The 25770-nt window shown below is 42.3% G+C and overlaps 1 protein-coding gene across 3 annotated transcripts in view; it reads right to left on the bottom strand.

Moving 5' to 3' along the window:
- Positions 1 to 25770, bottom strand: part of DNAAF8 (dynein axonemal assembly factor 8) — a 94443-nt gene that overhangs the window by 26603 nt on the left and 42070 nt on the right. For all 3 annotated transcript variants that reach the window (XM_042798815.1, XM_032995396.2, XM_032995398.2), the window contains exons 14-23: positions 20759 to 20875; positions 18356 to 18500; positions 15837 to 16152; positions 12973 to 13079; positions 9607 to 9761; positions 8091 to 8235; positions 5080 to 5211; positions 3444 to 3638; positions 1875 to 2201; positions 226 to 288 (exon numbers count right to left, since the gene is read on the bottom strand). In XM_042798815.1, the coding sequence (XP_042654749.1) occupies positions 226 to 288; positions 1875 to 2201; positions 3444 to 3638; positions 5080 to 5211; positions 8091 to 8235; positions 9607 to 9761; positions 12973 to 13079; positions 15837 to 16152; positions 18356 to 18500; positions 20759 to 20875 (1702 nt within the window). The remainder of the gene's footprint in view (positions 1 to 225; positions 289 to 1874; positions 2202 to 3443; positions 3639 to 5079; positions 5212 to 8090; positions 8236 to 9606; positions 9762 to 12972; positions 13080 to 15836; positions 16153 to 18355; positions 18501 to 20758; positions 20876 to 25770) is intronic.

Raw genomic sequence — 25770 nt, 5'->3', positions numbered from 1 at the left:
AAAAGAGAACTTGCAATACTACCACCATCCGTGAGTATCAAGTGGACCCATCTGGCCTTTTCTTCCTAATTGCCTGGCATTATGATGTTTAACCAAAGGTTTACTAATGCCATTTTGATGGCTCTGACAGAGGACACAGAGCTATAGTTCTCTTCAACCTATTTTAAGAGTATAAAATTGATTGTTTTTATCCCAGAGGCAACTGGTGCATACTTCTGGTCTTACCTTCAGCCCTGGACCTCTTGCCAGGTGGTGGCAGGTATTTCATAGCAGGGCGGTGTTCTGCATCTGTAAAAGGAAGGAGATGTCTTTTTATAGATTCACAGATGGGAGACCTTCACTGTTTAGGGGGCTGAGGGATGACACAGGTGATCTAATTTCGTAGGGGAAATGGCAGACATTTTACCAGCTGCAAAATATTGAAGAGCTGTTCTCTAGCAGAAAGATCCCTTCATTCCTCCCACAACAACAAAAACAGGAGGAAAAAATGTAATGACCTTATAAAAGAGATCATGCAGGATGGTGAAGTCATGCTTCAGCTATGCTCCTCTGTTCCTGACAATGGCTTTGGTGGGAAAGGCTGGCACTGTGATTACAACCTGCCACAACAAACTGATCTCACAGTTCTGCTTTCCTCTTATCCTGCTTTTTGGTCTCAAGATAACTTTAATGAAGGGCAGAAATGCATCAATTCCTATAGTTTTATACACTCATTTGAGATATCTGATGCCTTATTTTTTGAAGGTGTCCTCTTGCTCTCCAATCTCACATAAAACACCCATGTAGTTCACTGTCAAATCTAACTTTTTGTGAGACTGAGTATCTTTTTCCTGAGACCATCATATTTTCTTCTTTCTGTTCAGTAAAGCCAGTTTGCTACTCCAGACTACATAGGCACAGGGTATTTGACACAAGCATCTATGTTTGTGTTGACAACAAAGGACCTTTCTTCCCTGCAAAAAGATAGGGGAAGAGCTATAAATTACAAAGTATGAATGCATTTATGGAACTGCGTCACTCCTCCTCAGTTGATACATGATGTTACCAACAACCTTGATTTATCTCTGTGCCTGAATAATCAGAACCCATCAGGCTCAGAACTGTTTATCTTTAGGTGTGAGGAGTCAGGCTTCCCCAAGAACGAAGATGATATGCCAATATATTTTATATCAGAAGAAAACAGTGGGAGGTCATACTCTGCTGCACCAAAGCATCCAATATCAATAACACCATAGTCTGCACAGTTTAAAGAGGCGTGGCTATACATTTCTTGCTGCAGGTTTACTGTGCTGAAAGATCAGTGCTAGCATATATCACTGAAGTCTGAGAAGCTTTTGACAGCAAAGGTCTCCATTCCTCATGAACCCTTCATTCTCTTCTAGGATAAAAAGAAATTCTCAAGAAATCTTTCTTCAGCTCTTGCAGGTTGGTAGTACCTTCATCTCCCTGAGCATAAGGTTGTGGTATCTAGCCTCAACAAGTTAGGCACAGCAATTAGGTGCCCTTATTTAGGTGGGATAGATCTTTGCCTCTGTTTCCCAGTTTCTCCAGAGATAAAATGCATAGTATTATTTACTGGTCCTGCCAATTGCTGTAATATCTATTTAGTATTTATGGAGTACCTTGAGATCTTCAGAAAGGGCACCAGGCCATGCACAGCCACATTAAATTAATAGGCCAACTTGTAGATGACCTCAGCTGGCTCCTGCTGATTTAATATCCCTCATCATTATTCAGTCAAGCACAGAATTTAACCCCAAATTGTGACATTTTTCTGTGCCTGAGAAAACCCCATAGCAGTGGATTCCTTTGTCCAAGTTCAATAAATTCCCATTATACCTGAGGACAATATAGACAGTAAAAACATGTCTTACCAGTTACAAAATCCATCTCTGTGAAGAAGAGGACGGCTTGTCTGAATGTCACCTCTGGGGTCAAGGCCATTACTGTCTGTAGAAGACTGCCACTTTTGCTTAGCTTCTCCCTGCATTGCGTTAATCTTTTCAATGCATCTGCAAGGACTTTGAAGGCATTGATTCGCCGTAATGCACACACAAGGACTGGGCTTGACATTAGTATATCAAGGCTTCTTTGCCAGGAAGTATCTCCAACCTCAAAAGGAGTTATTTCTCTGGCCTGACACCGAGTGAGATGGGGCAACCACTTGAGTCCTAGGAGCTCAAATCCCAAATCAGGTTCTTCTGCAAGTCAAGAGAAATCTGTTTAGCATCAGTTGACAGAGTGTGTTTCGTAGAAGCTGTGTTCTCTTTTGGAGACAAGTGTTCTAAGTTCACATTGACTTTTTTTACTAGACAACAAGTTCCAAAGCTGCTTTGACTTTGCCCCCTGTTGCATCCAAAATGGACTGTAAGGCAGATATAGAAATATATTGGGAAAAACCACAAGATGCGCATGCTAGGAAATTACATTACAGTGAAAACAAAAAAATGGGCTATCTGGGAAATCAACAGGGAGCCACAGAGAATAAGTGCCATGATTTGATTAGAGAGCACAGCTAATGGAGAAGAGTTGAAAGGGAAACACTGAGAATACACTGATAAAAATGTGGTATAGACACAGTATAATCCATAATTATAGATCTTTTACCACATCTCATAACATTCCATTTTAAGCTATATTCATTACAGTAATAAGCTACAATTTAATGCTGACTTTTCTCTAAAGTAGTTTAAATGTTGTTGTGTTTGTATACTTCCAACGTAGCAAGATATTCAGGGGCTCAATCTGTGAGTGTGTGTTGCTGGAAGTTTCTGTCAGCTAGAATCTCCTCCTTGCCTACCACGATACAGAACTTACTCCATAGTATTGTTTCAAGAGTAGGGTACAACATAGTATAAAACAGGGTGCCAGATTTCTGCCCTTTGTTAGTACACTTCCTATATTATTACCCTTTGATGCTATCTGTATCATGAAATAAAAAATCATCATCCTGCTTAGCACTTGACAGCACTCCTCATGCATTTGTAAGCCTTTAATGTGGGGGATTGTTATTCCTCCTGTGCACATGAGGAAACAAAGCGTGAAGCAGTGAAGTGCCTTGCTTTTAATCACAAAGGATGCCAGGGGACATAATAGAGTTTGTGACTTCTGAATTCCTGTTGCTGTGCCCCAATTACACAGCTGCTTTATCTCCCAGTACGTAGGGAGAGACACAGTGCTCTGGATTACATAAAAGTTAGCCTAATTTGACACTCTCTGAAGAAAATTATGCCCACCTGAGCCGTTTGCAATATGAAAAGCGGCCTGGCCCATAGCTAACTAGCCACAATAAATTCTTCAGACTGGTAAGCAAAGAAACCTGTTCTCCTTCCTGAGGCCCCTTCCACCACATTTTTCATAATGTTCCTGCTATGATAAAAATAGCTAGACAAGATAAACTTTCCTGACCAACTTCTACAGCCTTCCCCAAGAGCTGGGATCACCTCCACTCCGAGCTTGATTATTGTGCCCAGGAAGCAGGATCTGGTGAAGGAGCTCTCCAGCACTCTTCATAGTGTCCATTCCAACCACAGTCAGAGTGACAACTTGCTCCATCTCAGGATCAGAAGCATACGTTCGATTGCAGAAAATATCCAGAGGAATGTTACGGAGGTCTGGCACTGCACTAAGGTTTCCTCCTACGCAGAGAGACCATCAAAACAACACAAGTTACCCCACAAAACCAAATCTTTTTTAGTGTGAAGGAATTGACTAACTCTCAACTGAGCAAAGGCCAGTGCCTTACTGTGATACCTCTCCTCATGCTGCAGCTCAGCGTGGCCAGAAAGAATCATGCACGAGGAGCAAACCCTTACTATTAGTCACCCTCCTTAACTGGAATTACTTTTTGCCATGTAAAGCAAATATATTCAATGGTAATTTTGATATCCTTATTCACACCATTAAGCAGAGTTGATAGATCTATACCAGAATGATTGAAGGCATCAATTTCAGATTGGTAACTAATGACTGACTTCACATTAAATTGATACTTCCTTTTGCTTTCTATAAGATTGCATGACATACAACTGAGGGCGAAACTGGGGACTGCTATAATAGCATGCATATATCCACGGTCCTATTGGGAACAGTATAACCTGCAGAATCCCCAGCCCATGAGAAATCTGTGTTTGATTCCATACTGTTTCACAACATGATTATTTAAGCAATTGTATAGATTAACATTTATTTACTTAGTTATTCCTACATCTTAACATTTCAGAATGCTAGAAAGTGGTGAATGACATGCATCAGATTATTATTTTTCCTTATGATTTAGTGTGAATTTGGTTTTGGAGAGCAGTATACTTGAAAAAAATCTTGATATTCAAAATTTAAAATCATTTAATTAGTTAAATAAAACTATATTAATGTGCTAAATACATAAGAAAACACTACCTGTAAGTTAGTGAACTAAACATCTGATTACCGTGACCTCCCAAGCGTATAGAACTAGTAGGTTGAAGACTCTCCTACCAATTTGAATCATAGATTTATAATGGAAAACACATTTACTTGCTTTTTCAAGTCCTAACAACTTTCCACTTTGAATGAATGAGTTACTGAAGGGAATCCAACTGTATAAACTGAAATTAAGAACATCTGAGTAAAAGTGAAATGAGAAAGTGCCTTCTCTGCACCTATGGAAGAACTACAGCTGCCAACATTATCACTTCAGCAAATTCTAGTTTTACACGCTTAGCCACCAATTCATCTTATTTTAATATTTTGACTTCTCTTGAAACTATGGCAATAAATATGTATTGATTGGATATCAATCTTTTAATTATGGTAGGTTTAAGGCTAAATTGGTTGTTATCATATCACATCTGAATAATTTTTTTCCACATATTTTAAAATTTACATTAAAAAGGCATTTCCAATTCACTTTTCTATTGATCCTTCCATTCATTACCCAGCAACAGAAGACATCCAGTGAGAGTTACTATGATTGACAGACAGCAGAACACTGAGTTATTACAGACAACAAGCATATTTCTAACGTTCTGAAAATCCCCTAATAAGGTTGTCAGACCTTATAAAAACCAGAACAGTGCACTTCCCATAGCTTTGACCTACCTAGTGTGTGCAGCAAGGTCTCGGTGTAAGGAGCCACATGAAACCAAGTGGAGGGGTCCAGCCCGGCAGCGGCGGGCCGGCTGCTCTGCCCGTTGCCAAGGAGGCCTTGCTTTGCCAGTTCATTCATCAGTCCTGTGCACAGAGCAACAGAAAACATGAGGGATACACAACTCTGTGATGCAGTCTGACATGAAAGCACTCTTCTTATCAAACGTTTTGATTTATCTGACCACAGTGCCATTAGAGAGACATTAATGCAGATCATGCTGAACTTACATAGGAGGCATGAAATGCTACTTAATCATCCCTTCTCCCCCAAATCATGTTCACTTACAGTGGGGTGAGTAATTGTTCAAAATTGTGGCTTGGCCACAGCTTTCTCCGGAGACACTTCTGCTTTGTGACCAGCACCCCAGCTGTTTCTATTACTTTCTAACTCCTGCTGGGAACTGAAATGTGGAACAAATGTATAGAAGATGCTACACAGCTCTTGAATTCTAATAAGTGTCTTAAATAAGTTGGTGTCCACAAGGAAGAGAAGTCACAAATCTTGAGCTCGGTGCTCGAGTGCCGGCCCTCAAGGTGTCTTGCACCAAGAGGTGCAAGGCCAGTGCCCTGCATCCTACACAGCACCGTGCTGGGATTACAGGCCTGAACAGAAACACCATGTTCTGCTCATGTAACTCCCAGTCTAGAAAATGCCAGATTTCATGCCACTTTTACAGATACTAAGTGTTTGAATCTAGCAATCTCTCAGTTCCCATTCTTTCTCCAAAAGGCTGGGCTGTGCACGGGCAGAGCATTAAGGTACTGGCATACAGTACACTTCCACAACAATTAGCTCAGCCTTCTGTAACAATACTTCAGACCACAGTTTTAAAGGCTTGTTATTTTTTACATTACTTTGTATAAATTTGATTGCTTTCTACCACACAAGCCTGTCAAAAATTTACTGTAGTGTAGCATGGGAAATGGACTATTAGCACTAGAGGCTGGTGGCAAACTTCAAATGTCAAACATAGCACTGACAAGAGACTTGAGCTTGTACCACTGACTATCACCTGCCTGCTTTTCAAAATTCAGGTGGCATGAATAACCACAAAACGTGGCATCACTGCCACAGCAGCATTACCTGCCATTTATTCAAACTCAATGCACACCAAAAAGTAAAGCTTGGACAAAAATTTGTGGTGTTTGGTCCTCAAGGCAGAGGTTCATTACCCAAAGACACCTATCTATCTGCTCTATTTCAGGAATGATTGCTGAATTTTTCCTTACTTTGAAAATTGAACAGTGTTCAAGACCTTGAAGGGGTAACTGCTTTTCAGGGGTATTGATTACAAATGCAAAAGTTCTTAATGTTGTATTGACTCTACTCAAATCCTAGTGCTATTCTACACTTCCCAGAAACCAAACCAAAGCTTATGTGGAAAGAATGTCAGCTTCCCCTGTCCAGGGCTCCAGAGCAAGGACTAAGGTACCTCTCTGGGTCAGTTCTGAAGCAGCCACAGAACACATGGAAAGACGCATTTGCAAAATCTGTCTACAAACAAAGGAGGAAAAAAAAAAAGTTTTCTACAATGAGGGAAAAACATTTTACTTCTCTGGAATATCCTTTGTTCCTGTACCTACCTATATATTTTTAGTGGAAATCTCCCCATGCAAAACATGAGCACTGTAAACATCATCTGTGGCACTCTGTGAGCAAAGCAGTAGAAACTGTACTACTTGAATAAGAAACTTTCCTTGGGTCTACAGGCAGCAGGTGACACAGTGCTGTAATTAGCCTGCCATGATTAATACACTGTGTCTGTATGTGTTTTCAGAACATTCTGTGATAGGAGAAAAAGTAGAGGACTTGTTGAATTGCCATGTTTTTTTTTCAAAACCTCTAAATGTTCTTTTCTATTGTGGATAGATTAAAGGAATCAGTCGGACAGTGGGTGAATGTCTTCATCATAAGCTATTTGTGGTGGTGTTAATGGAGGGGTCAGGAGCAGTGACTCTTCTTTCAGCACTGGTGCCTGAAGGGAAGGTTGCAGCAAAACAGATGCAGGAACGGGCTCTCCTGCTGCAGGCAACATGCCCACTGCCACAGCAGGAAGAAGCAGGCAGGGCATGTTCTGTGTTCCCTACCGATCACTGCTGCTGCCTGTGATCTTCCCCACTTGAGACCAATGCCTGCCAGCTCAACCTTAAGAAAAACAAATAATGCTTTTCCTGAACCAGAGCCTCAGAACAGAGTCTGACTCAAGTAAGAAGATTTGGGGCAGCAACTTGTCTGGTTTGGGGCAGTTCCTACATATGAGGCGAGTTACGATTCATATGCTTGGAAGTCACAGGTATGCAGAACACAGGGCTGAGGTTGAGAGGATCAGATGGTATCCTCAGGCTCAGTGGCACATAAGTAGTTTTGCTACCCTACTCCTCTGTACAGTAAGAATATCTGAGAGGAGGTTATTGAGATGATGAAGCCAGGCCCGTTATGGAGGTGTACAGTGGGAAGCCAAGAGACAAGGCTCACAAATTCAAACACAGGAGGTTCCAAATGGACATAAAGATAAAACAGTGCCCCTAAGGATGGTCAGGCACTGGAACAAAGGCCTAAAGAAGTGGTGGAATCTCCATCCTTGCAGATTTTCAAGACCTGACTGAAAAAAGCCCTGAGCACCCTGATCTGAATTAATTGCTGGTGCTGCATTGAGCAGGACATTGGGTGAGAGACCTTCTGAGGTCCCTTCCAACATGAATTACTCTATGATTCTAAGTTCAAGAGGACTCCAGTGCTAAAGATCAAACAACTGCAAAGATCAATCTGCTCTGTTATATACACAGTAGTGACTGATTTACATGTTGGTGTGGAGATACATACAGCAAAACTATCAGGCCCTGATATTCTCCATAAATATTTCCTGCAATGTAACAGCTGTAGTTAGACTGTTGATGTTTAGCTCACACACACTGAAATGCAAACATTCTTTTCCAAGGTCATTGAGCAGTGAGAGCATTACCTTTTACCAGTGCAGGAATGTGATGACTAGCATTCTCCTTTCTCAGCAACAAAATGAGACAGTACGTGCGTGGTTCAGCAGAGAGCTCTCCTGTTGCAGAACTATCAGGGGAACTTGAAGTCTTGCTAGGGCAAAATACAGCAACCTGAAATAATGAGGGCCAGATTAGACTACTAAATCCAGGGGGAATCACTATAGGGCTCAAGCAAATATTTAAATTACAATGACACAACAAGGTAGAGCTCACCAGCTGAGCCATAGTAACTTCCAATAACTGGGTTTTCATGCATCATCTATTCATGAAACAGAGAAACTTAATTTAAACTTCAGGGAAGAGGCTTAACATAAAAATGTTCGGCCCTGCAATTGGGCTGGACTAAAACCACAACAGTTATAACTCAGCTGATATGTGGTACCAACCTAAGTCACTCATACAAAAATGATCTTGAGTCCCAAATGAAGGGATGATTTTTCAGACACATTTATCTCCAAACAGCACATTGAAGCAATAGTTGCTGCTGTTAACTTCTTAAATGGCCATTTAAGAGGATGCTTCAAATATTTGGCTATTTGGGCTGTAGTATTCCATAAATAAGTTATGTTTATTCTACAAAATATCATGGGCAGCGAAAGCGTTATTCCTCAGGCTTGATCACAGAACAAGCAGAAAAGAGGGACTTTTTACTCAGTTTAATTTGAAGAAATATGCATTTCCTAACTGACGTAGCAAACAACCCTAAGCATGATAACTGAAAGGAAGGGATCCACTCCTTTGTTAAGAGAAAGTGTCATATGATTCCTGGGTGAGTTATCATGCAAGAAGTGCAGAACTGGACTTCTTGCATATGTTAAGTTTGACTGAAATTTTGCATTTATGATCATTGCTACTTCCTTAGGCTGACTTGTCAAAATGCCAACTGCACTCTAACTCAAATCTATCATCATGTCAGACAGAGCTTCAGAGAAAAAGAAAAAAAAAAGTTGTTATTTTTGACAATAGGAAAGCTCTTTTTGCAACCCATCTGGAATACATTAAACTAGGGGACTTCATGCTGAAAGGTCATAAGCAGTCCCAGAGGGACAGCAAAGTACATAATCAAACATCAGTCTGTCAGATGAGGACTATACTCCTGAATACATGTTTGCAGATCAGAAATTGTTATTTTGGTTTATGAGGCTACTGCCTACTCTTGCTTATTTTGAGATCAATGGTAAAATTCATGTTTGCCTTAGTAGGAGGTGGCCTGATTATGAATTTACACTTCTGTTATCAGTAAGAGGCTGAAGGCCTAGTGGGATTTTCCTACTAAAGAATAAAACAGCACTGAAAGCAATCAGACTACCACTGACAGGAATACAGAGAATGTGAGTGCTGGCTAGCTGGTAAAGAGAGAATGAGCGTCCCTGAGAACATTCACTAGAGGAGCGTGGGCTCACACATCCATAAGCTCACAGCATAAATAGCTTCAGAACAACTGGTGACCAAAGGTATACAACTGTGCGTTCTGGCTGGTACCTGACTTGTTGTCATGCTCAGCACAACGGCTTGCTTGGGTGAAAGCTGCAGCTGTCTGATTCCTTGCAGAACAAACCCCCGATGAGTACAGATCGAAATCACATTACTGTATGCATGAGGAGATACCACCGGTGACACCATCAAAATGATGTCCCCTAGATCAAAAAAAAAGGTAAGAAAACCAGCATATTATTTCCACAGAAGCTGTGGTATCAATGCAAGGCAACTCTCACAGTGGCTAGCTCCAAACTGAAGCGCATCCTAAATGGTGACACTGTATTTTACGGTTTATTTGCTCTATCCAGCTCATAATGACTGCTATCAGAGGCCAACCTAGAATGGAAAAGCTTATGGCATCATCGATAATATCTTTATGAATCATCAACCCCAGATAGTACGTCTCATGAGGTCTATCTAGCTATCTATGAGCTACTCATCTATCTTTGAGGTATCTGTGCTCTCGGTTCACGTGCTAGCTGTGCGTCAGCCCCTGCCAGGCTGTGTTTGAGCTGTTACCCTTACAGCCAGCAATCTGACAGCAGTCAGTTCCCTCGAGGACTAAGGACCTGATAAGCCTGGTCATGCTCATGAATAACTACATAAGATCAACACGACCAACTGGCAATTCGTCTGCTATAAAGCGTGCATGAAGCAACCCCAGCCATTCCTCTCTGCTATTATTGGTGGTCCTAGCCTGTAGCTAGTTTCTACAGTCATGTTCAGCACTACCTTCTGCTTCCTCTTGTCCTTTCTTTAGTCCTGTATTTAACCTTCTTCCCAGAGCTTGTCTTGTGGCACAGGCTCCTGAATCTTTGGATGATCATGGCCTCATCTCACTCTTTCATTTGGTACCATCTGTGGCTTCACAGCTGTCATGATAATGGTATCAGCCTGCTCTCTCCTACTTGACTCTCATCCACTAGGTCTGGCTGCTTGTGCTCTCCTTCTGTCCCTCAACCCAGTAGATAAGTTTGTAGAGCAACTGGGATTTCCCTTGGGTTGCTAGACTCCTGTTTTCTAAGTTGAACCCCAAGCTCACTGCCAACAGGGTGGCAACACACGCTATGAGCAAGAGTGAAAGAGCCTACACCACCTCCCGAGTAGCATCTAAGCCCCATCTTAGGTACTACAGGACAAACTCCAGACTTTTCCATGAAGCTTCTGATCTACCCAAGGTCTTTGCTTCGTTCTAATCTTATCTTGGGTCTCTGCTTTTACCATCACCTTCATTATTACACTGTCATAGGCCAAATATAGGGTTTTTTTTTTGATACATTCAGATCTCTATAACCTGCCAAGAGTGCATTCTGAAGACAAATCCTCAGTCTCAGTTCTATGTGGGTTTTCTCTACACTGTCCCGTTAATTTCTCTTAGCTCTAACAGAGTGATATAATGGGGTTGTAAGTATTTTAGTCTCTGTGCCCCAATTACACTTGGTTTTGGGGGTAGGACTATCAGCTGTGAATGTTTCTTTTGGTTCTGGACTTTGCGATATGGATATCTGTCCCCTCAAGAATCTGACCAAGGCTCAGCCTGGTAGTTCAAAGCAATGGCAACAAAACAAGGAAAGCCTGCTGTTTATTACTAAGGATGGGACAGGCAGAGTGTTTCTTTGCCTAAAACTTCTATTTGGCTTTATGGCTTTGATTTTGCAGGCTTTGAGCCAGACTGACATTCATTATATGTGAACTGTCAAAATTTAGGGATGCAGGTGGTAAGATTTTAGTTCCTCTCTAGTTGATAACACTTTAAAAAAAAAAAAAAACAAAACAAAACATTTCCACATACACACATCCCAAATCAACAAGAATACCTGCTAGGGTCAGTAAAACTGATTACTGAGAAGGGGCAGATACACCGGTAGGAGCTGCAATATATTTGTTCTGCACGCTCTGCATGGGAATATCTTCCTGTCTCCAAGAGAAGCTGCTGGAGACCTGAAGGAAGGAGTCAGTGAACATTTTGTTTCCTTAAAAGCCCATAGGGTGTCCGCTCCCAGGCCAGATTTTCAGCTTCTCTTCTAAGAGTTATGATACAGTTATCTGTCTGAGGAGCAAAGCTTGACAGTGACTTCCTGAGTCCAAATACAGATGGAACGTGGTGTGGTGTAACTCAGCAGCCCACATCAAATGTGAATCATTAATGGCCATAAAAGGAAGGGGAGACAGAAAATGTGACTCATTCCATCAGCAGCAACCAGATGCCATCAATACCAATCCCAAATAACACAGGGCCAATGGCTGTCTGCCAAGCTACCTGAGTTAACATGCCCAGTTATAGGAAAGAGTGTATCTCAAAGGTGAGACTTTTTGTTCTTTCTCTCTTCTTCATTTTTTTTCTGTCACCCTCTCTGCCACTTTCTGCTCCTTTCACCTTTTTGGCTTATGCTTTCATACTTTTCTCACACGTTCTTTCCTTTGGCAATACAATTTTCTGTGACTTCTTTCTATGTCAGTACAATCCTGCCTTCCTTCTGCCATCTTCTCCCCAACAGCTGCTGAGCTTCCACTCTCCTTCAGTTTTTTTTTTTTTTTTCCCTGTGAAACTATCTTCAATTGTGGGAGTAGAAACCAGACAGCAATGCTCTAATAGTATTGTCTAAAAATCACTTGCACCTGACATCTGCTGTGCCAGGCCCCACTACAGCAGTCTGTCAGCACATTGGCCTTTGACAGCAGGCACCCTTATACCACACAGATCCTTCTTAGCCAGTTATAAGGCCTGCATGCCTTGGCAGGTTTCCCTTGAACCCAGTCAGTTTGCTGCTAGCTAGGTACAAATTCAGAAGCTGGAAGACTACTCCAAAGGGAAAAGGGGGATTTGGGCAGAGCCAGGTTATAGCTAGTTAATATTATCCCCAAGAAGCACTTTCCTTTCTGATTGTGTGGTTAGTCCTGCCCTGAATGAAGTCTTAACCATTTCAGTCCCACAATGATTATATTAAACTCTTCACCAGTAGAGGTAGATGATCTCTAATCAGATAAACATGAAGTTTTAGGACACTGTTAGGTCTTCACATGACTGTTTCTTTGGTGAACAGGCCCCTTTGTGCAAAGATTTCCCATGGGGTGGGTTTTTTTGTTATTTTTTTTCATTTTTTTTTACCCTTCAGTGAAATCTAAGCAGCCTACAGGACTCTAACAGCTACTCCCATGAAGAAGATGAGGTGATAACACTCCTCTATCACTTCATTTTAGGCAACAGTGTTTCACTAGAAATTAATTCCTGGCTCTAGAACTGGCCAGGTCACTGCTCCCTGAGCAATCCAGGGAGGCAGAATTTCTCGAAACAGGTGGGCTGCAGTGAGGTAATGTTGTCAGTGAAGGAGAACTGTAAAACTTCAAGATCTGTTCCCTAACACTGACCTTTGGTAGTTGAGACAAGCATTGCTGGAGGTCGAGACAGCACCATGCCCTGGAGATCAACCTTTTCTTCACTTGGCTCTTCCCTAGTTGATGAAGGACTCCAAGAGCTAAAGAAAAACAATAAATATTAAAAGCTTTTACACCATCTTCTGACTCAAACCTACTTTCTGCAACAAACCCTAGGCCACAGAAGCTTCTCTGGTAAAACTGCTTTACTGGAAAAGCCATTTCAATCCCTTGTCTGTGACATGAGCTGCATCAGGGTCTCTCTGACTGAAAATCTTTTTATATTATTCCCCTGGAGGCTCTCTGTCTTCAATTAAAAGTAGCTAATGCAAAGTAGCCAGCTTAGCAAAGAAATCTGGGAATCAAGAAATATGTCAGGCTGCATTACCAGAGCTGCTCTTACCCACAGATACAACGTAGTTTCTTTTCACTTTTGGTTCTTTAGCCCAGGTTTAACCAGTTTTAAAGGTTCATGTTGGGCAACAAGCGCAGTCAAGTCTGGCAGAGATGTTCATGGCAGTGAAACCTCTACAACATTCCTGCGTACCCGAAAGGACCAAATCACGGCACAGTGAACATAAGGTGTGGTTCTGAAAGCCAGGGACTGACAGCAATGCAAGCTGCAGTCTGTGACACAGTTTGGCTAGATCTGTGAAGTGCAGGCTGCTCAAGCAAACCTGCCTGCCTCATCCCTTGCCATCACTGAGTTGGCTGGAATACATCCCGCTTGTTCACTCCCAGGAGACCATGGCATTTGCAAGTATAATCTGAAAACTGCAATCTGAGTTGCAGTTCGTATTCTTGTCTCCCAATGGACCAAATTACCAGCATTAGGAGAAAGAAAAGTGCATTATTTAGAATGTAGTGCTGCTCTGGACTGGCTAAGTTATACCAGAGGAGCAGAATTCATCATCTTTGTAAGAGGAAAAAAGCATTCCTGAGGAAAATAAACAAATAGAAAGAGAGAATCAAACTTTTCCAAATTGATTTTTTTTTTCAAATCTTAAAAGTAAAAACGATGAGAGTCACTGTTCATGGCCAAGCAGAACTGAACTCTGACACACAGTTCCTCCATGAGCATCTGATTAATTCTACATGGGTGCACTTTGCCACTCTGCAAAAAGCACCAACAGGACTGCAGGTTACCTCACCTCTAGTCTGCTGCCACTGGCACAGCATGCCACACTGCACCCAGCATCCACTATCAGAAAGGATCTCTAAAAGCCCATCCAGAACTTGCAGGTGCAGGTCTGGGCTTTCTTCAGGGTCGTTTCACCACAGCATCATTTATTCAGTTCATCAATATTAAAAGGAGATGCCCAGGGCCTGAAAACCCTAGTGGAGAGGCTGGCATCCCATGTGATTACACAAGCCTGTGTGACAAGCATGACAGCCAGGGAGAGGAGAGCTGTAGTTTGATAGTCTCCTGGTTGGTAGAAATTCCTTGAAGCCCTAAGCCAAATCTTTTGATAAAGCACTGTAAAACAAATCCTTCAAGACACAGATCTACCTATGCTTGGAACAACCACAGGGGCATCTTTCAGCAACCAAAAGACAAGTGCCTCTTTTCTGCCCTCCGCAGGCCAATCTACTCTGATCCTCCAGAGGACAGGGACCTCTGAGCACAGCAGAGCCCTTCATTTACACACACAGGATTAAATGTGCTTCCTGGGTCCTTAGGTTTGAGTCTCTGTCCAGGAAGTTGCAAGACTGTAAGGAAGGGAAGCAACCATTTTGTGCTGTAGAAAGTACTCCTCTTCATTAAGGAGAAGCTGCAGAGAGGTCTGGGAAGGAGTGCAAGAGAGTCCAGGCTACTGATTCAGACTTCTCTCTGCAGGTGCAGGTGTGCAAGGGCTGCCCTGTGCTGATTTCCACAGAGCTGCTGAAGCTTTTCTCCCTGCACCCCACCCCCCTCCCTCATGCACCTCTGCTCTGCTGAGTAAGGCCAACAGCAGGCATTCTATCAGCCTAACAATGTTATAAACTAAGCACCTTTAAGATTAAAAAACACTAGGTAAATCCATTTCTGTCCAAGACAGTCTAAATGAGTCTTTGGGAGCTGCAGTCCCCCTCCCTGTAGCACGACACAGTAGAGGACATATGGTCTAGGTTGCGTGATGGATTACTAGATGCTTAAAAGCCCAGTTCCCTCTGCAGCCATACCCAGACCCATCTGAGAGCGAGGTTCTAGACTCCTGAACCTCACTTGTTCCCAGCACTTTTCGGCACCCTATTGCTATGCCATCAGTTCCTAAATTGCATTTCTCATGCTGATTGCTCGAGTTAGAAGTTCATAAGCCACCCTTCATTTTCACATACTTCTGTTATAATCCTCCAAAGAACGTTTTCCTTCTGAAGCCCTTTATCTCTAACCAGTTGATATGGAAGGGACTTAAGGCAAAGCTAGATCAGGCTTTCTAGCAAAGGGCCACTCAGTGGCACACAACCTTGCAGCCCTTCTCCAGCACCAGGCACAGCTGGAGGAGGTCTCAAATCAGTATGATCAGCTGTGTCAGGGACAGAGGGCTCAAGAGCAGGTGCTGCAGGTGTATGAATTACAGGCTCAGTTACCAGGGAACAAGTGATGGGAAGCAACTGCAAGAGTCCCACACCTGACACAACTATTATGTGCTGCAGAGGAGACAGTCCTGTGAGAGAGGGGCTTTTGCAGATTGTAGTAACTGGTTTAAAAATATAAAAGTAGACAGATTGCTCCCACCCTGCACTCCTGTTCTGTGAGGCCTTTAGCAGAAGACTGTAAGTAAAGATAAAGCACTCTAGATGTGTGCCTGCCTGGCCTCCACGTCACACTTTCCCTGTGGGAACACCCACAGTTCAAACCCATCCAGGGCCATCACCTTGCTGTGTTGTTGCCTGGGGAAGGTGGATCCTGGACACCATCACGCAGTGCTGCAGCAGCAGCCCTCCCTCCAAACCAGAGGCACAGCTCCCTGTGCACACGGCTGTCCAGGTGGGGCAGGTAGACGAGAGGCTCCGCTTGGCTCCTGCAGTAGATGGCATTGATGGAAGTGCAGTCTGTCACGCTCGCCAGCTGCGGGTCAGATGGCCCAATGATATTCTGCAAGGTGCTACGTGCTCTAGGACCTCTCACGCCTAATGCCAGCAGTGGTGGCACCTTGTCAGTCTTTGACGTATAGGAAGAAGGCAGCTTTTCTGTGAAGGACAAACATATGTGTGACCAAAACATGGAACAAACCACCCCAAGGTCATTCATTCCACTCAAATACCCTTTTCAGATCTGTCACAGCTAGACTTCAACTAAGTAACCCACAGGTTACCTGGCCCGTGAGCAATATGCTGGCAGCCAGCTGCACGTTTTTACCCAGTGGTTAATCTGAGATTATTCAAGGTATGCTGTTAAAGAGAGAGGAGTTGGTTGCCTCGTATTTGCTGTGGGGAAAGGAGTGTGCACAGGGTTAGTTACTACGGAGCAGCTGATACACTAGAAGTCAGCACTTCAACTTGTTGTGCAGTATGACGTTCATGCCTACAAGGAAGGGCTGGGGGATTGAAGGGGAGACAGGACAAGAACACGGGCCTGAGGAGAGGGATGTTTTCTGTAATTTTCATTAGATATGGGAAATCTGGGAAGGGGATCACAAAGTGGAAATCTGTGGACTTATTTTCTAGATTATTTCCTTCTGCATCAAATACAGATTTTATACTGTGTTGTAAAATGACATAACCAGGCAAATTATTTGATTAGCCACCTTTATTTCCCTGCCAGGACTTGAATTGTGGCTTCCCTTATTTCCTGAAACAACTCTTCCCTATGTTTCTCGCAAACCTTTCTCCATGTCTACTGTCAGCATAGTGGGGTCCACTAAGTAACCCCAGAAAAAGAGCAAATTTGGCTCCTCTGCAGTTTTTACTGCAGACGTTCAAAAAAGAAGCGAGGTGTGTCATTTTCTTCCCTGAGGTTTAAAAGCATATTCAATATTCAATTACATCATTTGTTGCATAAGAATCAGAAGCCAGAACATAAGTCTCCATAGCAGGTAGATAATGGAGAAACTGGCTGTAAATATTTAAAATAATAATTTTAAAGTTTCCAAGCTAAGGGTAAAAATCTAATTTACAAACTTGCATAGAAGACCTCTGCTCAAATGAATTGTCTCTTCATACGAAATGTCCCTAAATAATGGTGCATGGTACAGAGCATTGAAGCAGATCTGCTGCCTGTCATCTCCTAATGACTGGTGATTTTATGGTTTTCTTATTCATTTCTGGAGTCCTCCTTCGTTTCTCCAGCTATCAGTATGAATGTATTACATGCACAGCACTGAGACAACTGCAATCCGATTTCTAAGGCAGTCTGCTCCTATTGTTTTCAAATGTAAAAAGGGGGCAGGGAGACTGGAGAATTTTTCTCTGATTAAGCTGGTCTTCACTCACCTTCTGCCTGAAGAAAAAGAAACCTATTTCTCTCACTCTCAGCCTGCCTGTACCTTTCCCCAAGAGAAATGGGTTGGCTGTATTTGCAATAGTGTCACTTAGAAACCCTCCAGGAGATCTTCTTGGCTTAAAAGAAAGCACAAGCCGTACTATAGTGCAGAAACAATCTCTATACTTTGCAGCTAATGTAATGTCTGTTGCTCTAGAGTTACATGGCATTAGGAATCAATACTATTCCATACATGCTTTAAGACAGGCTTCATTATCTCTATTTGTTTCCATCTGAAAAATAAACACTTGAGTTGTAGATGCCAATATTTGAAAACATCGGTGTCTAATGTCAAAGACTTAGTGATTTGAGTGGAGAGACCCATATAATTTTTGTTTACCTTATCGTTTTGGTCTCTCATCTCAGACCATCCTCTGTTGGCATACGTGACATTCTGGTGATGGCTTATCAGTCAATGCAATTACAGGATTGGTAGATCAGTACTTTTCCCCCATGTTTCTGAAGTCCCACAGGCAACGAGATGGGGGGAATTGTGAAGGGGGAGCCTGGATTTTCTGCAGCTAAAACCCTCAGGAAAATCTGTGGGAACTAATTTAGTATATTTAACTCACACCAGTCTAATGCTGGAGCTTAGGGCACTGCAATCTGGGAAGATCACTGCAAAGGAACAACAACTACAGTGGTTTCAGACACAAAAATGTATCAAGAGTTAAAAATTCAACTCATGGATATTCAACACTGGGAACAGAAGGAAAGAAACAGCCCAAGATCTTTTATCACTTCTTTTGGGAAAGATGAAGGAACTGATAAAGCAACAGTCATGTAAATCTGATACTCTCTCCCCCAGCCCACAGCACCAGTGTCACTCTTCACCTTTGCACATTTACAGATCGTTGCCATCACCTCAGTATCCTCACATGATGGAACTGCTGAAGGAAAACTAGACCTCACCTGAGCTAGAGAGCAGCACATCCTGCTGAGGATAGAGCAGGCGGAGTCCACAGATATCCAGACCAGAACTGAGTACCAGCTGCAACATGTGATGGGTAGCGAGGGGACTTCGGAAGAGAGTTTCAAACAGCAATACCATGGCAACCTGAACAGCAAGAGCACGTTGGAGAAATGAGCCAAATGCTTCCAAGCCCTCAACAAGCACACAGCTGTATCTCCTCTGCTCACCTTTAGTTCCCATGCTTTATCTACATTGTAAGAGCTACAAAGAGGCTTTTTTTTATTTTCTGTTTACATGCAGTTCTTCACAGTAGGCTCTTAGCTTCAGATTGAATCATAACTATCTATGATAATTATGATTGAATCTATTTCTGCTGATATAATTGTGCCTTTTGTCACATAAACCTACTAGTAAAAAACTTGGAAGTTCTCTGGAGCAGAGACTGAAGTGTATCATTCCCACTGTTTAACTTCATGTACTGCAGAAAGATGGTTAAATAATAATAGACCAACTGGTTGTTTCTTTATATCTACGAAAGTGCCAAAATCAACATTAAAAAAAAAAATCAAGAGGCAGACACATCACTGGTACCATCCCAAATTTACATTTTGAAATCTTCTTTACCAGACTAATCCAATTCAGCCCATCTTGGCATGCAGGAAGACATAAACCAACATATACCAAATGTCTATACCAAAAAGGGAAGCAAATTATTATTACTTTCCCATCAGAAGAAACGTATGGTTTCAAAAAGCAAGAGCTTTATGACAGGAAGTTGTGTGGTAATGTGGGTAATAAATTGTCTAGCTGTAGATCAGACAAGCAGGATTATACTGGCCTCAAATTTGTGCATGGTTCTCCTGGATGTAAAGCAACTTAACGCTATCCTCAGCAGCAAGCTTTATGGCTGCAGTGAACGCCAAATGAATTCATCATTATTGGACACTTTAAATGAAATGCTGCTCCCCCATAAACGCATTATGAGGCTTATACCATCATGATAAATGAAGATATAAATTTACTCAAATCATAAAAAAGTGGTCTAATTAGGAATAAAAGCTCTATTTCTTTATGTTTGTCTAGCTCAAGCTCTCCTGATATTAACCCAGTATTCACAGCAGGCAGTAAGGAATTACTTTTCTGTAGCTGCTATGAGAGTCCCTGGAGCTCGGCTGCCTGGGCGCGGGGCCAGCTTTGATAATGCAGCTGTCCAGCACTGGGAAACCTCAGTAACTGCCTGTCTCCCCTTTGCTTAGGAGCCAGGCACTTGGCTTTGGTCTCTGTCTGAGCTTTGTTGCAGGTATGCCTTGGCCCGGTCTCATATGTCACTGATTCTGGCTGTTAGCCTAGCCCACTGACTTTCTGGCTTGGCCTTGCTGCTAGGGGCTCTTGGCTGACCCTGGGTACAGCTGCTGGACCTGCTCTGCTCTTCTTGCTTGGGTAATGTGGGACTGTACCCTGCCTGTGAGCTCACTGGCCCTGCCTGCCTTGCTGTTAGTCCCAGCTCCTGGCTTGCCTTCCTTCACAGAGCATCCTGCCCTCACTGAGGGAGGTCTGTACAGACTGCTAACAGCACTCCCTGGGCAAGCTGGGCAACTGTAATGAAGAGACGAGGCATTTCCCAACTGTCCCAAGTGCCAGGTATCTTCAGCCCCTAATTGTGGGCTTCAAGCACATTCCAAGAGCAAGCCTGGTACACTCTCAGCAACTGCTCAGGATTGCTGCGTCTTCAGGAAGAACTGAGTATATCTGCATCTCCCTGAATCAATGCTAACAGGAAACTGAGCTCTGTCAGATCAAACATTCTATGTTTTGTGTTGCACAAGAGCTCAGAAAGGCAAGTTACTGTAGTTAACAAATTATCGTACATGGGTGGAGGTCCAGTACATTTTGGTATGCGCTCTTAAACAGAGGTAAATATGAGTTATTTTAAGTTACCTTAACCTTTTCTTCTGGGGTAAACTATGTAAAATTACTTCCTCCATGTTCATACAACACAAACAGTTACTATAGGTCAGGTAGATAGTGCCAGAAGCTTCAGAAATTTTTTTAAATCTTTCTGAGCGCAAGTTTAAAAAAAAGTTGTGTTGTATATTGGCTTGCAGTCAAGTGGTTTTAGGTTATCAGAATTTTGTCTACTGTTACTGATTTGCACCTGGTTGGTAGCAATTTCTTCAACCCGCACATTTCATAGTTTAATCTTCTGTGGCTCAGAGCAATCAGCACATCAATACTGATGACACAAAATACTCAGCTGATATATTTAGGTCTGAGTGAGAAATACTTCAAGATCTGTATTTGTACCAAACCTCAAGATTGAAATATTCCAGGTCACTTAATTGTCTCTCAACTTCCCACATCATCCCACATGTCAGAAAGGAGTGGTTTGGGTTCTTTTTTACCTCAGTGTCTAGATCTCTGCAAGCCTCTATGTCGCTGCTATCAGGGAAGTATTCTTCATCAGCTTCAACTGTCTGCCAGTAAAATCCATTTGGCACCGCAAACACCTTCTCCACTGCCTGAAATGCACAAAGGACATCTCTCACCTCTATGTTATCTTGATCCCTCAAAATAAAGGGCTAGGAAAAAAAATAGTATTTTATGGCTAGAGAGCACATAAGAATGCACATTAATGGATTAAACTCATTAGTTTAGTGTTGTTAGTCTACCATTTGCTTTCTTACAACCTTACCACTAGCTCTAACTAAATGATATCCCAAGAATATGAATCTGCAACCGCTTCCTGAGAGAATGAACATTCTCAGGGTCCCACCCAGTGACCCTCCAACATGCAGAGCACCCACTGACATGAACAGGAGTTGCATTGAAAAGGCACTCCAGGATCAGGCCAAGCAGCTTGAGACTTTGATTCTCCTTGGTTGTGTTCAGCATCCAGCAGAAAAGGTCTCTGTTAAAGCAATGCTCTAATTAACTAATCAAACGGAAGAGTAGGGAAAGAATTGCATGAACTTCTACATGCCTGCAACCAAAATAGGACATTTCTCCTGTGCTCATGTCATCCCAAGTGACACATATCTGTAAGTCTTACTGTGCCACATACTCATGGACAGGCAAAAAGACTCTGGCATTTAGGTCACAGCTTTACAGAAGTGTAGCATTTCCCAATCTCAGCACCTTATTTTGTTTCTCATACATTTTCTGGGCAGCCAAGTAAGCAACTTGTACAAGTCCAAGTTTAAGGATGTGTCACTCATGAGAATCTGCTGTGACTGCATGCTCAGTAAGCAAGGCCACAGTCCAGGAACAAACGCAGCTTTTGAAAGTCATGTTTGTCAAGTTTTGGTTTGGGAAGAAGTGATGTTTGCAGCTATGCCAATATTGAACATTCCAGAAATATGGATGCATTCAGACAGAGTTCACAGTGGGCAAGATTCATTCCAAGATTGAAAAAAATAAAAATAAAAAATTGTCACTTTTGAGACATAGGCTCAGGTGGCGTATCTTGGAGTAACTTCACTATTTTTAAAAACTCTACTTTGATCTACAGCAGTTGTTAAACTGTCCCCATTTCATGTGGGCAGACCTTTTCAAAAAAAGAAAAAAGGAAATAAATTTCAATGTGGTCTCGTCAAGTCTTTTATTACAGATAGAAAATGGACTAACACTGCATGCAGAAGTGTCCATTCTGGATTATGAGGTACATATAATGCTGTTTAATTGTGTAATCACCTGATAGATTTTTTTTTGCACTGCTTGGCAAATGATAGGCACTTCATATAATGCTACAAATGTTTAAAAATAACAACCAGAAAATTAAACTAATTTGAATAATATTAAACCCCCTCTGACATCTGCCTTTCTGCTTCAGTAACCTTTTGTGTTTTCTCCTTCCTCTATTTCCTGTACTTCATGAGATATTTGCCTAAAAGCAGAAACAGGGATTTCACTTTTCACTCTGTTTCAGTCACCACAACTACACCAAACCAAGAGCTTTGACCTCTCTCAATGGATTTGGCCTGCATTTTGTCCTGCAATTCATAATTCACCAGCCTCTACTTCTGATATTACACTTGGTTGCTATGGAAAATATCATCAGAGGAAAAGAAATAAATTGTTGATTTAAAGACAGAGAAGATTGTTGTTTCCAATGTTTGATGCCAGCTCCTGCATGCAATGCTGGCACAATGCAGTGAGCACAGACAAGCCCTACAAAATGGAATGCAGCAAAGCCCCAGTCTTCTATTTATTCAAGCTGTTCTTAAACAAACCTCAAGTCCATGAACTTTCAAGAAGAAGGAAAAGAGAAGGAACAAATGTGGTCAAGCCAATTCCATCCCACATTTACATTGAAGCCTTCATTATAATCATCCAGCCCCAGTTAGGACACAGAGGATGCATGCTGGGAAACCTAAGGTAAAACGCTGACCTTTAGGAAGTACCATGGTGTAAGCTGTGGATCAGCTGTGATCCCAGGCACGCTGCCGCTTGGTCGGCCTCCCTTCCTCCCTCCCAGAACAGGGATCTGGCCACACCTGGGAATCAAGGCCTTTGGGAAATTGTTGCTGTGATCTGTCAGGTTCTGTTTTCTAGCAGCCAACCTGAATGTGATTTCACAAAGCAACAGAAAATTAAGTTTGGAAAGTCTTAGTTTCCCTAGAAAATCCTCTTCCTCTTGAGTAAGAAAATACACATAGATGGCTGCAGTATGACAGCCTCTGCTTTGTCCAGTCTAGCCAAAACACCACCTTCCTATGCAATGCACAGGAAATAGGAAGAATGCAACTTCCCCCGTGCATGTAGGAGAGAATTGAATCAAGTCAGTTGTTATAATATTGAGATGAGCCCTATTTGACATATAATGCAGTGTGACCCTCTGCAGGCAGTTGCAGGACTCCACTCTTACGGAAATAATTTTGGTGATTTTAACACTATTTATCTTTATAATACTTTGGTGCTACTTCTAATGTTTCATGAGAGAAAGGGTAGGTGTGAGAATTGTATTGGTTTCACCTCAGGGCTGGTTGAGCTGTTACACCTCCAACAACATTACAGTAGCTGTAAAGCTTCTGTACAAACACAGCAGTTCAGGAAGTCTCTCTCAGGCTAGCTGATACATCATCTCTGAATGCTGACCTGTCTCTTGGCGGGGAGGAGAGGAGACTCCCTCCCCATGCACTGCACAGAACGGTGAAGAGACAGTCTAGCCTTTGATATCCACCTGAAAATACCTCTTCTGTAAGGCTCTGCAGACTCAGACCACTGTAATAATCTCACATCTCATGGTAAAGGCATTATATTGGGGAGGAAAGGTACCCTACAGTCAGCCAACAGCAGCTACAGGAGCCCCAGGGATACTCTGACTTATGGTGTGACAGGCTTCAAAACCCAGAATCATTTAACCATAACCATTTCCATGACTGTGTCTCCCTGTCCCCCCCGCTGTAGGAAAGCAGGGCTTCTTACAGCACTGAGATCCTCTCCATTCATATTGCCATGATCAGAAAGAGCAAGAAAGGAGGGCATGTCCATAACCTCCCATTTGTAGTTATTTTTTTTTTGTCAATTATCCTTTTAGTATCTGTTTGGGGAGACAAATTCTGATTTCTGCTACCTTCATACACTGGAAAAGACCAATTTGTACCATAGCTAGGATTGATCAAGCACCATTTTTTTCAAAAAGCATTAAAAAGAAACCCAGAGCTACTGCTTTGTTTCAGATAATATTACCGAGATGAAGCCAGACAGTTATGGGAAGGAAATTCATAGCAGATCAAAAATGCGTTGTAAAATACTGAGCAGAAACAAGAATAAGCACATTTTAAAGACTGAAGCTGCGTGCAGCAAAACCATGAATATTTAAATGTCATACAGGAATATGACCAAATCCAGTATCTCTTCTTCTTGCTTACAGTGTATTTTGTTCTCATTTCTGACAACAAAGACATAGCTTTTCCTGTCAGATGATTTAGAAGAGTCTTTTAAGTTGCAATGAGTCTTCTAGACTGCTTCCCAGCCACAGCAGGAAAACAGAAACTGCAGGAAGAATTTTGATGTACTTCACAATCTCATCTCCTCACATGCAAGGTACTTCCCAATGCAAAGATCTGCTCAGCCATTATCACTATGAGACAACACCCAAATCCCTTGAAGAAAGATGCTGCATCCTCCACAACCTCCAAAGACAGATTGTAAATTCTGTATCTATATAACCTCTCCCTTTTAACTCCACTGACCACATCAGTGGCAGCAGAGGAAGCACTATTCTCACTCTAGCAAAGGTTTCAATGCCAACACACAGACAAGGCTCATGTCTGATGTGACTCACTGAATCATGCCCCTGAATTAGGCAGCATTATTCTCAATCCCTCTCCTCTCCCTGCTGTCATGAATCTCAGTGCATTAACATAGTATTCTGTGGGGAATCCATATTAACACCAATTTGAATTTGTTTCCTGCACATTTTCCCTCCCCACTGTGTGTGCTCACTTCAGATGGCTACAGAATTTAGTATGGAAACATGGAAGCACAGTAGGAAGATCCCAGGCAGCAAAAAGCCTGGGGATAGAGAGGACTAATTAAGAGCTTTGCCACTGATGATGTGCGATTGTGGTGACTGTATTTCAGGCAGTTTGAAGGTGTATCTCACTTTTCCTTGCCCCATTTCTGGACAGGGAAAGGGATATCTTAAAACACAGAAGAAAAAAGATGAGACAGTAACTTCCACCCTTTCTGCCCATCATGCACAATACTAATGGCTAAGCACATTAGCTTGATAGTTCTCTTAAGCTGCTCTTTTCTGGAATAATTAGCAATGGTCACGATTTAAATGTGAACTATGAAATTTTAGGAAGAATGACGAACTACAATGGCTTATTCCTCCCCAAGCTATGTGTTCATCTTTGTGCCAACTCTAGTAGAGATCACTGTAGTCCTTTCTCCTTTTAAAGGTTAGGGGGTTTTAGTTACAAATACCAATGACAGCCTGAACTCCTGGCCCTACTAAAATCAATGACAAACTCCAGTGGGACTCAGCTAGGGCCAGGATGTCATCTTCTCCCTTCCATCTCACAAAAATACAGCCATGCAGCTGTTCTGAGTCTGCAGCTATGGATTAATTTCTATAAATGCATATTGATGAGGCCCCAGGACAAATGTCTCGCCAGAAGAGTCATATCCATGTGGAACATCAGTTAGATGACACGCTCTCATCAGAGCTGTTGATACAACTTTATCAGGCTGCACAGGATGTCAGACACGTGAGACCTGGCCCTTAGAACCAATTCAGATAAAGACAAGAGACAGCAAGATTTGGAAAACAAAGGGCAGGATAAACCTGTCATTTTGAACCTCCTGTTTTACAACTTTAGCCTGGATTTCAAACTGTCAAGCTGCTGGCACCTGCCATGGTGCAAGTCTCATCCTGCTGGGTCTGGTTTGGGGAAGCAGATGTGAA

Source organism: Tyto alba, unplaced genomic scaffold (genome assembly GCF_018691265.1).
Source record: "Tyto alba isolate M040663 unplaced genomic scaffold, T.alba_DEE_v4.0 Super-Scaffold_28, whole genome shotgun sequence".
NCBI lineage: Eukaryota > Metazoa > Chordata > Aves > Strigiformes > Tytonidae > Tyto > Tyto alba.
This window is presented reverse-complemented; position numbering and strand designations above follow the sequence as displayed.